This window comes from Lethenteron reissneri, chromosome 44 (genome assembly GCF_015708825.2).
Source record: "Lethenteron reissneri isolate LAM-NWPU_2019-01 chromosome 44, ASM1570882v1, whole genome shotgun sequence".
NCBI classification, from domain to species: Eukaryota; Metazoa; Chordata; class Hyperoartia; order Petromyzontiformes; family Petromyzontidae; genus Lethenteron; species Lethenteron reissneri.
This window is the reverse complement of record NC_083822.1, coordinates 4,629,176-4,643,586: the sequence shown is the minus strand read 5'-3', so window position 1 is coordinate 4,643,586 and position 14,411 is coordinate 4,629,176. Positions and strand designations below refer to the sequence as shown.

Below are 14,411 nucleotides of genomic sequence, written 5' to 3'. Positions count from 1 at the left end.
TTGAAAAAAGGACATTACGTGACTTTACCGAAAGAACCAAGAAGATGAATCCCTGCAGTCACGAAAGCTTTAAATCGAAACTGTCTTGTTTTGTATGGGATAGTGTTGCCCCCCTCACACACGTGGGTTTTCTCTGGGTGCGCCAACTTCCTCCCAAATTTGTAAACACTCGTGGTTTGGCTGGGAAGATCTTGATATATACAGGACTGCAGAGCTTGGCCAATTGTTGGCACCGGCTGCTGCCTTCCCACTTCTGTGTGGCTCCTCAGAAATTATGAAAGGCAATTTGCATGAACCACCGCTATAAATAAAACCAAATATGACTATTATTAGCCACTGAAATGTCATGAAAATTACATTTACATTAAAACTCTCACTCACAGCAGTGTAACATCACACTGACATTGCAGAAGTACTCTTGGCTTCCCTTCAATTGCCAAAGTATCTCCACAGTTGTCGTATAGTTGAAGTTGAACAAAATGAAAAAAAAATCACTGAAAATGATGAGTGTTTTTGCACAGTACTTGGTGACTACAGCTGAGAATCAGGTTTAACCATGGGTGGATTCGAACCCGGGGTCCCAGCAAGGCCATTATGAGCCACCCGGCTGTCATCATTAGCCCTCTACCCGACACTAGATGGAACCCTTTCATCTTCCCGTTGTGACTATTTTCAAAGTGGGCCAGGTTGATTTACACGTTAAGTGAAAACTAAACTAGTTATACGACAGCTTCGATATGTCACAAGTTACCGAGCCGAGACCATCATTTAGCTAACTATGGCGATGCACGCCTGTGATGCAAGGCTTTGGGGAGGGCAAGAGTTTGCACGCAGATTTCTGAAACTCATAAACGCCGCGAGAGCTTATATTCTAGTTTTTTTCGTTAAAGTCACGTAGAAGGGAAATAATAAAATAATAAAAATAATATTAATAAAAATTCTCACGACGTTTCGACTGCAACACAAGCAATCATCATCACGTGTGAAATCCTCAGCAAGAAAAAAAAGTGGCGGATTTTCCTAACGTCAGGGACCACGGAAAGCGATTTGGCAGTTGGCCAGATGGACGAGTCCATCTATGTTCGGAAAAGAGGAGGTGGTAGAAGTGGCCAGGGGTTAATAGTGCAGCATGATGGCTTTCAATCAATCCGTGCAGACCTTGAATTAGTCCTCTAGTGTTTGCGTGCAAAGAGGGCTTCTCCAGCTATTCCTCCAGGTTTCTCCCACCCGAGAAAGAAAACGCATCTCAATTCAGAGACCTCCTGAAAAAAAGTGTCTAGAGACTTGTGAAGACTTCCCTGGATAAAAATTTGCCACTATAAATGTCACTATTGAGAATTTGATTCAATCACAGACGGAATTCAAACCCATACATCCCTAACCCTGTAGTGGAAATTCCACATTACTCTGGTGGAGTGGGGGGCAGTCTTTTCATTGTATAATAATTGCTGATTTCCTGCAAAGAAAAATATTTAATTGATCCTGAAGAGATAATTGTGATAATTTTCTGAGACGACCAGTGACTAGAATATAGTTTTCAAAATAAACATGTTTAAATACATTCCGACAATTTTATGCATGGACATGTGCAACAACAAAAAAACTGAATACGTTGGATACCAATGAATGAATGATTGAAATCCCCTCATATGTTATGCCAATGCATTGAGTCAACTCTGGGCAGACATCTAAGCATGCAAAACATATAATAATCCATTTATCCGCGTGTGACGGCCTCGCTTTCATGTGCTAATCCGTCTCAGACAAAACAAAACAAATCCCTCTAAACCAAAATCCAAAAAGCTGGCTCTTGTTAAAACAAGGCGCGTAAATGGATAAATAAAAACTATGCTTGAAACGTAAAATCCACGGGTCATACTCGGAAGCTGTCGACTGACAGCAGAGGGCTTTGTTGGGCGTTCTGTTCATATCGTTCTGCATGTGCTCACAATTCAGAAGATACACGTTGTCCCAAATGTTCAGGACACATCAGGTTCTGCAATTAATTTTAACACTAGCATAATTTGTTTTCGTTTTTTGTGCGTGAATATTTGATCTGTTATCGTGATAAATATTTCTGTTTTTCTTCTTCCTTGTCAGATGACAATTACATGCGTCGATCAAGCACTCTGAATGAATCCAGACGAAACGTAATTGAGGAATGTTCAAAGAGTGCACGTGTAAATCTCAACAACAAAAAAGCCGCACATTCAATACGAGAAATAATCCATGCAACCGTTGATGTTGACGGAAGTGAGTATGAACATCCGTTAAAATAAACGAAATCGCCCTCGTTGATTTGTTAAGATAAATATAACCCCATGTGTCCTGCGCTTTTGGGCCACCTCTGTATATTTGTGTTTTTTCCCCCTCCTCAAGGCTGCCTTGACAGCAGATGGGCGGCCCTCCCAGTCTTCGTTGTTGCCTGCGGTAGAGCTTGAGCAGACACCGTGCGATGTGCTCTCGCCCGCTTTACCGCGACTATCAGTCCATCGGCTCTGCGTCCCCCCCTCCACTACGCGCTGAAATCATTGCGTGGAGGCTAGAGGGCACACAGGCTCTGTGTGTGTTTGTGTAGAAGGCTATGCGGGGGTGGGGAAAGCTTTGTTTGCTCGCTGCTGTTAGATAAAAAGAGCGATGTGACGGCTTTGTTGTTGTTGTTGTTATTGTGAGCACGGCATCGGGACAGCTACCGGCACAATCAGTGCGAAGCGGCTCGCGGGCGGGCACAGCACGGTGACCGCGGCGTAGGAGCCGCACTGCGTCCTGCGATGATTTTGCAAGGGGGTCCTTGTGTCAGGATGTTCTGAGGATTCAGTTTTTTGCTTTATGAATTCTTTGCAGGTCGGGGGGAGGAATTTCCCTCCGGAGTACCCAGGGAAAACCCACGCGCACAAAGGGGAGAGAGAACGCGACATAAATTTCGCAGACAGCCGAGGAATCGCGTTGCAGTCGTCCCTGACACTTCTTGCCAGCCGTACAGAGAATGGAGGTGTCACGCAAAACACACAATGATCTGTGCGCCATTCACCAATCCCACTTACAAGGTGCTGGATTACGGCACCCGTGCCAAGCTAGGTGCACTTCGTAGCTATTGGGACAGGCTCATTCGTTTGTGTGTGTACATACATGCGTAAGCATGTGAATATGCACAAAGGTAAAACAAAGACCAAGTCAACCCTCCCCTCAAGACTTAGGGGTCGTCCATAAATGACGTCACGCGATTTTGGACAATTTTTGCCCCCACCCCCCCCCCCATCGTCACGCGGCGTCACAAAAAGTCAGACCCCCCCTCAAATATGACGTCACAAAGCTCTGCCCCCCCCCCCCCCCAAAAGAAAACATGCTTCAAATAATTTTAAACCATTGCCATTGTAGTGTGTATTTTATGTGCCGGTGCACTCTGATGTTGTAGGAGAAAACATTTATTAAAACGTCTATTTAATGAAGTAGAACGTGTTGCCTATATTTATTAAAAGTGGCGCATTTTGATGTGACGTCACATTTCTAAACCCCCCCCCCCCCTTAGGTGCGTGACGTCATTTATGGACGGCCCCTTAAAAGACTGTTGGTGCAAGTTTCTGTTAGCGAGCACCTACGAAAGGTCGTAATGGCACACAAGTGGTGGGTAGCCAGTCCCATATACCAAGATAAAGAACCCCATATAGCCACACAGACTGTTGGGGCAAGTGCTGTTAGTGGGCAACCTCACACATCTACACACAGTCACAGGGACATAGATACACACGCACATACGCGCTCACATGTGAACATATACACACATACAAAGAAAACACAACGGTCTACCATACAGCGTTTGTCGTGTGTTGGGGCAAGTGCTGTTAGTGGACAACTTCACACATCTACACACAGTCACAGGGACATAGATACACACGCACATACGCGCTCACATGTGAACATATACACACATACAAAGAAAACACATCGGTCTACCATACAGCGTTTGTCGTGTGTTGGGGCAAGTGCTGTTAGTGGACAACTTCACACATCTACACACAGTCACAGGGACATAGATACACACGCACATACGCGCTCACATGTGAACATATACACACATACAAAGAAAACACATCGGTCTACCATACAGCGTTTGTCGTGTGTTGGGGCAAGTGCTGTTAGTGGACAACTTCACACATCTACACACAGTCACAGGGACATAAATACACAGGCACATACGCGCTCACATGTGAACATATACACACATACAAAGAAAACACAACGGTCTACCATACAGCGTTTGTCGTGTGTTGGGGCAAGTGCTGTTAGTGGACAACTTCACACATCTACACACAGTCACAGGGACATAGATACACACGCACATACGCGCTCACATGTGAACATATACACACATACAAAGGAAACACATCGGTCTACCATACAGCGTTTGTCGTGTGTTGGGGCAAGTGCTGTGACCACACATAGTATGTTGGACTTCTTTCTCACCGTACGTAGCCAACCATTTTAATCGGAGGCTGGCAGGACACAAGAGGGAGCAAGCATAGCTGATACAACCATGCCCAGCCGCCTTTGTCTCTCTCCGGTGCCGATATTTACACACCAGACGCGAGGCTGAGTTCACTCACGGCCAGCTCTGATACCCACTCGCCACCGATGAAAGAACAGCCCGGCCACGAAATCAAACTCGGGTCACTCACACACATGGACGCAGCTGCAAAGCCACGCTTGCGCTGGGCCTCACCGGCAATGGAGCGGAGTTCTTTAAGCTTGTCGTGTCCGTCATCCAGGTTATAGGGGGAGCACTGCTCCCCATCAGGACTCAGACTTGTTTGCATCGCCCTGTGATTCAGAGATGAGAGAGAGAGTAAGGATTTTTGAATATGTATTTTAATTATATTTCAATAGGAGCTTGGTACAGAGCACAAATCGTGACGCGAGGCGGAGGGGGCACAGACAGGCACGGATTTAACCTGCTCACAGGCATAAGACAAAGATGCCCCATATAGCCTCAACAGATTTCTGCGGCAGGTGCTGTCAGCGAGCACCAATGAAGGCCAGCGTAGCACACGAGGGGATGGGTGGCCAGCACCACGCCCGGCCGCCTTTGTCTCCCGAATGGAAATGTTTAGACATCACACCAGGTTTGAGGGTTGGTCGACCGAGGGGAGGCCCAGGACCGGTTGAGATATTCGTCACTGGTGTCGACCGTGCGCAGATCGAACTCGGGTCCGTCGAGGTTATAGCGTAGCGTGCCAACTGCTACACTACCGCTCCCCGCAATATATACACACACACACTCACACACAAATGCCATGAAAAGAAATACGCTATTTCTGTACTCGAGTGGACTCCACTGTATTGAGTTGGTCTTATTTTAACAACACCACACTTTAATTAAGAAAGTACAGGCTGTTTAAAAAGATGGACGCAATTTCAAAGCGGTATATTTCCCGATGGCAACATGTTACAATTACACAAAAAGTTACAAACGGTTTAATGTGTTATCAAGCTTTACTAACCATTTTATAAATGCTCTATGTGCCCTCCACCTGCTGTACGGACAACATTGAGACGATAGTTGAATTCGTCCCAAACGCCTCTCTTCTCACGTTTTCCTCTGAGGTGCGTGATCGCCCTGTGCTCTTCCCCTTACATCAACAGTCTGTTTCCTCAAATTGTCGGTACCAACGACGAATGCTCTGACATTGGCGGATCAATGCCAAAACGCTGTTGAAACGCACGCTGCACCGCAACTAAGGATTCAATCTTGCTGAACTGCAGAACGCAAACCGTCCCTTGTGTGTTGCCGTGTCACCATCTTGCGAATGACTGAGGCTAGGGGCTGTTTGTGCGTTGGGAGACAGCATCTATTGGTAATCGTTTGAAACTATATGCCCCGCCCTTTCAAGTGGTAAGAGTTTCATTCATGTGCGGTTCGTGGTTGCAGAGATATAGCGATTTAAAATCGAGTCCATATTTTTTATCACTCTGTATTTTACTTTAAAGGAATACAAAACACTGCCAATGCAATGCACCAAGCTAATGTCAAAAAAGACATTGGGCTTAAATAGGCATCGCTCATCACTCTGATGATTCACAGCCAATTGTATAAATTCTACATTAATATGGCACGGTCTAATCAGGGCCTAGTCACTTTAATACAACAGCACGTACTCTTGGATTCCCTGCACCAATTACCAACCAGTGATGATGATAATCGTGCTATCTTGCTGTTGCTGCTGTCGACGATGAACATGTTGACGAAGATGATCTACAGTATTAGAGTAATCTGAAAAAGATGCATGATGACAATGATTATGATGCTGCTGCTGCTGATAATAAACTTGTTTCTACAGTTGCCGTTTATAAAGACCACAATGAAGACGATGAAACAAATTGCAGATGATCATGACGATGCTAACACCACTTCTGCTGATGACGATGCTACGATGTTCCACTCCTGATGCTCCTCCTGACTAATGATATTTACATCAACACACCAATGGAGGCGAAGACCACGATGACAATGATGACAACGATGCCGTGGGCGAATTAACCTTGGCCGGGATGTGAACTCAGTGAACTAACGCTTGAGAGCCTCGCCGCTCTATCGCCACGGAGGCATCCACGCGCGGCAGACTCAGCGGGGAGGGGAGCGGCGGAGGTTGGCAGGGGCGCACGGAACCACGGTTATCCATCGATCGCGCGCGCGACAATAAGTTTACAAACCTTCGAAGGAAGCATTGATTTGGGCCGACCTCTACAATGGCAGGAGCAATTTCGAATTTCATCAATCCATTTCACGCCGAGTGGCTGCATACGCGCCCTCTCGGCATGAGCGCTCCTTGTGACAACGATGCCGTGCGACGCTCACCACTCACGCTGTCACGGCAAGAGGCGAGCCGCATGTGGCGGTCTTTGCAGGCAACGGAGTCGCTCGTGGAAGAGGAGAAAATAGGCGAGTGGGGGGGGGGAGCTTTTGAGAACTAAAGGGTAGCTCAGTAAAAAGAAAAAGAAATACATCTTATGCTTTTGTCAACTAGCGTGAGAACGTGTCATGACCGGTATTTCCGCGGGTTGTTGAGCCGGCAGATATTTTGACCGCGAACGCGTCTGGAGTGGAGGCGCATTGTTTGGAGCGAATTACCTCCGCCTGGAATCCCTCCACCAGGATGGCCACCAGGAGGTTGAAGAGGACGTAGTTTCCAAAGGTCATGAGCGCGATGAAGTAGAGCGCAGCCCAGGGAGACGAGGAGGCCATGCCGTGGTACAGGACCACGTTCCAGTCCTCCTGTGTCAGGATCTGGGAGTTGGGGAGCACACGGCCCCAGAGTGGTAAGAACAAGGCCCATGTTGTGGTGGTGGAGGACCAGTGATGTCGTGTGACCTTCACAGTTAACGTTCTCGCTCGGTCTCGCGCACACGGTCATTCATGCTTTCGACCACACCGCCAGACTGCACGGATTCCACCTTCCACAGAAGGGTCATCTACAGAAGGTCATCCTCGCGGCGGCTTTTAGCTCATCGTCGAACAAAGACGGTCACTGCATTTCTCGCTTTCAGATGCGCTTCTGCTGCCGTCTGGAACTCTCATCCTTCCGATATTAGGACACCATTGGAGCTATGCACTTTTAAATCTTTGGAACTGCTTTTCGTGTTTAGTTTGTTGTCCTTCCCCCACATCTCCAATGAGCACAGTTGGCTATGTATGGTGCAAAAGAAGTTCAACATACATACATTGAGGAGCACTCAACTGTATCCCCACAAAGCATGGACGATGCAGTGGACATCAAATACACACGTGGCAAATTACATCGTATCTCCTGTGTCCGACTTTGGCTACAAACACCAGATCATGGACCATGGAACATTGCACTGAATCAAATATACATTTGAAGGCCATGGGTGCGTGAGTGAGTGGGTGAGTGGGTGGGTTGGTGAGTGGGTGAGTGAGTGGGTGAGTGGGTGGGTTGGTGAGTGGGTGAGTGGATGAGTGGGTAGGTGAGTGGGTGGGTTGGTGAGTGGGTGAGTGAGTGGGTGGGTTGGTGAGTGGGTGAGTGGATGAGTGGGTAGGCGAGTGGGTGGATTGGTGAGTGGGTGAGTGGATGAGTGGGTAGGTGAGTGGGTGGGTTGGTGAGTGGATGAGTGGGTAGGTGAGTGGGTGGGTTGGTGAGTGTATTCATGTGCCAGGGTGAAGCGGTTGCTCAGTGGTCAGCGCGATAACTCGAGTTAATTTCCAGGCCACGGCTAACATCAGTGGCCAATGATATCTGAACTAGTCCTGGCTCCTCCCCACACCTTCACCAACCCCTGATCATCGTAGCGAAGTATGGTCAAACAACCCCCACTTTTCATATGGCGTGGGGATGATGCATATGACTGTAGATTGACAAAAGGCTTCGACTTATCATTTGTTTCAACACCCTCCCTTTCCCAGTATTATTTTGTACAGCATATTGAGATGAGGTTACGTTGAGATTCTAGACAAATCCGATTGGCATTGTATTCCAATTGCTCATTGAAGCAAACCATTAATAATAATTAAAGGCCCTCCAGAAGAAGTGTCTTGATATTCAATTAAGCTTTCCTAGTAAAATAATCATCTTTTGTTGTTGTTGTTATTATTTTAACCAGAACAATCCCTCTGGGATGAAAACAGTATCCCGGGGCAACTGACAGAGGCAACTGCATGAGAAATGCAAACAACAAAAAATCTTTAAAAAAGTGAGCTTATTGAAATCCTAAAAACGCTGTTAATTTGTACGTGGTTAATAACACTGTGTAACAATGTTTTTTCCTGGGTAGTAAGTGTTACTTCCTAATTGCTTATGCCTCAAAAGTACAGAAAATGGCTATTATTCCCCATAAACTTTGCTTTTGTGACCAGTACAGTGATATTTTGAAATTGACCCATTTTTAATGCGAAGACGGACAAATTATTTGTGTCCTTTCATTTACATAAAGTCAGAAAAAAACAACATAAGAATCAAAATTAGCATGCATTTATACTAATTAATACAAAAATGACTACAAAAGATTTAGACACCAAGGCGCACTACCACAGGCGGGACTGGCCACAGCGGACCGAGTTCTCTGTGGGGAGGAACAACGTCAAGTGGGAGCCACTGGTGGACCCCCGGAAGGTGCTGATGCCACCATTGCACATCAAATTGGGCCGTGTGAAACAATTTGTCAGAGCTGTAGATAAGGAGTCGGCAGCCTTCAACTACCTTCAAGACTTCTTCCCGAAGCTGTCTGAGGCAAAGGTCAAAGCCGGTGTCTTCGTCGGACCACAGATAAAGAAGATCCTGGAGTGCAATGCATTCCCCAAGAAGCTCACTTGTAAGGAGAAAGTGGCTTGGAACAGCTTTGTCGCAGTGGTTCGTGGCTTCCTGGGCAATCACAAGGCCGAAAACTATGTGGAGCTGGTTGAGACTGGTGAAGAACTACGGCAAAATGGGCTGTAGGATGTCCCTCAAAGTCCATATCCTTGATGCTCATCTTGATAAATTCAAGGAGAACATGAGAGCATACTCGGAGGATCAAGGCGAGCGCTTAATAATACTTTGACAATGATATTATTGTAAAAAAGATAGAAATATTGTATTGTTATTATTGTTAATATTTACGACCCTTCAACATTCAATTGAAGGCCTGTCCTTGCAGTGTTGTTCGTGGGGGTTTGTTTAACCATACTTCACCATGTACATCAAGGCGAGTTCGTGAAGGGGGGACTAGAACCATTTATGATATCGATTACCTCTGACGTAAACCATGGCCAGGAATCAAAATCTGATCGTCAAGTTCATAATGAAGTGTGCAAACCACCGTGTCAACGCTCCACCTCAAACTGTAACCTTCATAATAATGCCCTTTAGTTATTCATGAAGGCGTCTCTCAGCCTTAAGTTTTCGTACTTATTTAGACTTTGGTGATTGAACTAATGATCTGAGCTTAGTCACCAATTTTGGCACGAAAAAGGAATTAAGTTTTCCACTTAATTTGGCTTAATTCCAGCTCTAAGAATTAGAAAAGCATCAGTGTGATTGCCATACGACGGAATAGTTATATGTACCAAGGAGTGTGGGTGGGGTAGTGCACCCCTTGTTACGTGGAAAACAGAGGTCATTGGAAGGTGCAGTATTTCAGGAGTTCTATGAATGCTTCTTCCACATGCGTATTTCTAAGAGAATGGCAATGCACCTCTTTCTCTGCGGGTTCAGAGTGGATACTCATTCTCGATGTGCGATACAGCACAAAAGGAATGAAGCTTGGAGAAAAACACATCTTAAAGTGTCATTTGTATTTATTTCACATTGCTTACAACAAACTCCCAGCAATGCATTTCAAAATATTGCACTTTATTTTCCTATGATTACTTTTCTTCAGCAATAATTATTATTCAGAATTTCCAATTATTCTGCTCGCGATAGAATACAATTTAAACCAGAGGTTTGTTTGTGCTCCCAAGTGTCTCATTATAAATTGTTATATATATATATACTTTAACAGAATAAAAAAAAGGAATCTAAACGAGTCATGTAGATGGTAGAATGGCGCCGAGGTGGCGAGATGTTAACTACCTTGCCTGGTATGCAGGAGGTCGTGGGGTCGATCCCTACCCTGACACCTTAATATTTGGAGTTTGCATGTTCTTCCTGTGGTCATGTGGATTTGTCTCCGGGTCCTCTGGTTTTCCCCTCCACATTTAGAAGCACGCGTTTAGAGTATTTGCTGCTATAAATGTCCACGTGATAAGCCACTTTGTTGAGCTATCATTTGTGGTCAGGTTACTTCTAACAAGTAAACTCGTAAAAACAAAGTTTTTCACCATAAATCCTTTATATGCGTGGCATCGGGGCGGCTAGAGTCCTCTCGTCCTCTGGCTTGAGATGGCTGCCACCTATGGGTCAGATTATTGTCTGGCAGCATTAAACAATTGGTAATTAAATATTTAAAAAAATTTCCCTAAACAGTGTAAAATTTTGGAAATTTTTTTCTCACGAAAATGCATTGTCACGCACAACGAGTCTGTGTTGCAAAATGTCAGCTCGATTGGATCACGGGAAGTGGGTTAAAAAACGACCGAAAGATTTGCACGGTCCTAAGCAAGCAAGCGAACTTAATATAAAGGATTTAAAAAGAGCTGTATAGCTCAGTGGGCTTTATCTGGTAAAAAAAAAATAGTTAATAGCCTCGAGACAACATTTGTTTGATCCACCAACCTTCACCTCCACAGTGCTGCATCACAGGCCACGTGCATCAACCACCAGCAGCACCACCCGGCTACTATCATGAAAGTCCTTCACTGAGAAAACCCACGGCTAACTCGTGAGACTCTTTTTCAGGAGGGTGCAACTTGGGCTGCTTTGCCAATTCCTCATTGGGTAAATGAATGCGTGGGAAGAGCTGCAAGAGCCCAGAGAAGTCCCAACACAAACCAGGAGCTGACACAATTCAACACAGGGGGGGGAGGCTCTGCGAACCAAATCGCTGCTCCTATCGTCGCGGGTTTCGGAGCTTTACAAATCTCCGTGAGCTCTACCAACCCTTGCCCAGAGAGCAATGGATGAAATGAACAACGGCGTGTGCCACAGTCTTTCATCTCTTCCCGGGACCACTTTGCGCGTGTGGCCGTCTGCGCCGCCGCGCTTTCCTTCCTGGCTGTGCTGCCGCGCGCACAAACTTAAGGCAAACTTATTTTCGGTCTGCTTCGCGTTGTCCCTTTTGGCGAATTGTCAAAGAACATCTTAAGAGTGAGCACGTAGCTTCGTTATGGGTTTGGGTAAATAATAAGCTTCACGCTGAAGCGAAACCGGCAGATATTCCTACTCCGCACGTACACATCCGCGCAAAAAACAAATACAAAACCCGCAGTGTAATTATCGGGGCACCTCCGCCGTTCTCATTCACAGCCCGCGTAGACGAAGCGAGTCTGTGGAACAAATGGCCCGAATCGGATCAAATGTTTCCTAGCTGAAAATTGGGTGCTAAAAAAAAAAAACCCCATCCATCCCCAGCATGAAGAAGATGGCACGGGAATGATGTTGTGGCAATCAGGCGGTGTTTTAAAGCTGCCGTTGTTGTTGTTGTTGTTGACGCGTGGAGAGCGCGCGCCCGTCTGTGACGTGATTGTGATAAACACGCTCGGGTTAAGGCTCGCGTGTTGCACACACAGTTCAGTAATGTACTAGCCCGCCACCATGCACAGAAACGTTCTCTTCACTGTAATAAATATTTCCATCTTTGTTTACTATAATACATGTCCATGATGCTCACAGGTTTATCGCCGATTATCCCCCCTCTCCTGCCCCCACCCCCCTCACCAATTTGTGATTTTATAAATTGTAGGGCCACAATTCCATTCAATATAATGAATACAAATGTTGTTTAAAGTTGCGTCGCATTGCAGTATCTCTAGTGGCTGCAGGGCTTATGCGAACCCACTATACGATATTACGTTGCTTACAGCACTTTGTTAAACACTGGCACACGTAAACACATGCATAGTCATGCACACATTTTCACCTATACGTAAAAACGTTTATTGTTCAGAGCACTTTGTCAACCCACTGTTGGATGGAGACTTTCCAATGCCATGTCAGTCGTGCGGGTAGTTTCTCCACACTGAAGCTTAGGTGGGGTTTATGTGAGCACAAGTTCTAAATTGCAAGGTCGTGCCTCAACTTGGTATCAACTAGCACAGAAAAATACAAGGCCAGTAGAACGCATCGTGTCCAAAAATATATTTTAACTTAAAGTCTGCAAAGCAGAGCGATCATATTTCCAAACACCTGAAAGACAATCTGAGGTCCCAAAAAGATTTGAAGTAGGACCAGGCTGGTAAAGGTTTTGATCCAAAACATTTTTCGCTCGGTTATTCCAGGGATTAAGGGCCACCACGCGGATGGAATTTAAACCGAGTTTTGTTCTCATATTTGGGGGGGGGGGTGCCTTTGAGCAGGAACAGGGAGGAGGAATAGCTTCTAGGACTCTAGTGATTGCATGTGTGTAAGTATGTTGAACTTCTTTCACACAATACGTAGCCAACTGCGCTAATCGGAGGTGTAGGGGGATGGACAACAAACTAAACACAAAATAAGTAGTTATAAAGAAATTCGTTTTCAATCTAGATTTAAAAGTGCTTCCTAATATCGGAAGGAAGAGCGTTCCAGACAGCCGCAGAAGCGCATCTAAACGCACGCGATACCGTGACCATCTTTGTCCACGTGGCTAGCCATCGATGCAGTAACCTTAAGGGAAATGGGGACAAGGGGAGGGAGGAGCCCATGACACTCGCTACCAATGTCAGCTGCGGCCGAGGGCTGAACTCAAGTGGCCGGGGTTCATCGTGCAGAGTCAGAATCAGAATATTCATCCATAACTGGAGGAATCCAATGAGCTATGAAACTCTTTGTCACAGAAGTCCATTAGGGGCGGGTCAGAAAGTTACAACAAACAAACAATACAAAAACACACAGGAAATGTAAGCAAATCACACAAAAAATACAAATCAAACAACTATATTAATGATAATTGTTTTTTTACCCTTTTATCTGGCAACAAAACTTACACCTTTTGGCGTCATCTGGTCCAACCCATGTGAGACTAGGCTCTAAGGAAAGCTGTCTCGGGTGTGGACCAATCAACTTCAAGGACAGTGCATACATTATCAGAGTTATGTTTTTGTTTGCATTATGACTGCAGGTATTGTGGTCTATGCAAATATGACTCCTCGTAAAAAAGGTGTAAGTTTTGTTGCCAGATAAAAGGGTAAAAAAACAATTATCATATTTTTTACTGGCAAATGAGGTACCAATGGTGTAAACTATATTAATTTTACCAGGTAAAGCCTACTGAGCTCTTCACTTCTTTATCAGAAGCGACCTGGCCACAAATGACAGCTCAAACGAAGTGGCTTATCATGTGGACATTCACAGCGGCCAAATATTCGAAATTATCTGAACGCTAACCAATGCGCTACCGCTTATACACACGCACGCACGCAAAGCCCCTTACTTAACAGTGTGTTGGAGCAAGGGCTGTGAGCGAACACCCATTGCGACACCAAGCGATTGCGACACCAAGCGTGCACCGTGATGCTTTTTTGTCCCCAGTTCCGCTTTAAAACACGCGCAGCGCCAGCTACTTCGAATTTTGGGCCGAGTTAACATAGACGAGGTCCACGCCAGATACAGATACTATCCGCCGCTGGTGATGCTCGTCGATGCGAGGCGTCGCTATTACGATCCCATCTTCATTCATCACTATCGGATGATCAATGCACATTATGTCACACGACCGTCATTTATTAACACGGCCACGTGTTGTTGTTCGAAATGATACATTATTTAATACTTATTTTCCTAGCTGCGGTGTGTTTATTGATTGAGATGTATCTATTTATGGATTTGAAAATCACTCATCAGGTC

At 45.5% G+C, this 14,411-nt stretch overlaps 1 protein-coding gene across 1 annotated transcript in view; it reads right to left on the bottom strand.

Annotated features, from left to right (window-relative positions):
* LOC133353428 (voltage-dependent T-type calcium channel subunit alpha-1H-like) overlaps positions 1 to 14,411 on the bottom strand; it is a 307,728-nt gene that overhangs the window by 54,128 nt on the left and 239,189 nt on the right. Inside the window, 3 exon segments of the mRNA XM_061569680.1 lie at positions 4,721 to 4,793; positions 4,795 to 4,818; positions 7,127 to 7,282. Of these exon segments, the coding sequence (XP_061425664.1) occupies positions 4,721 to 4,793; positions 4,795 to 4,818; positions 7,127 to 7,282 (253 nt within the window).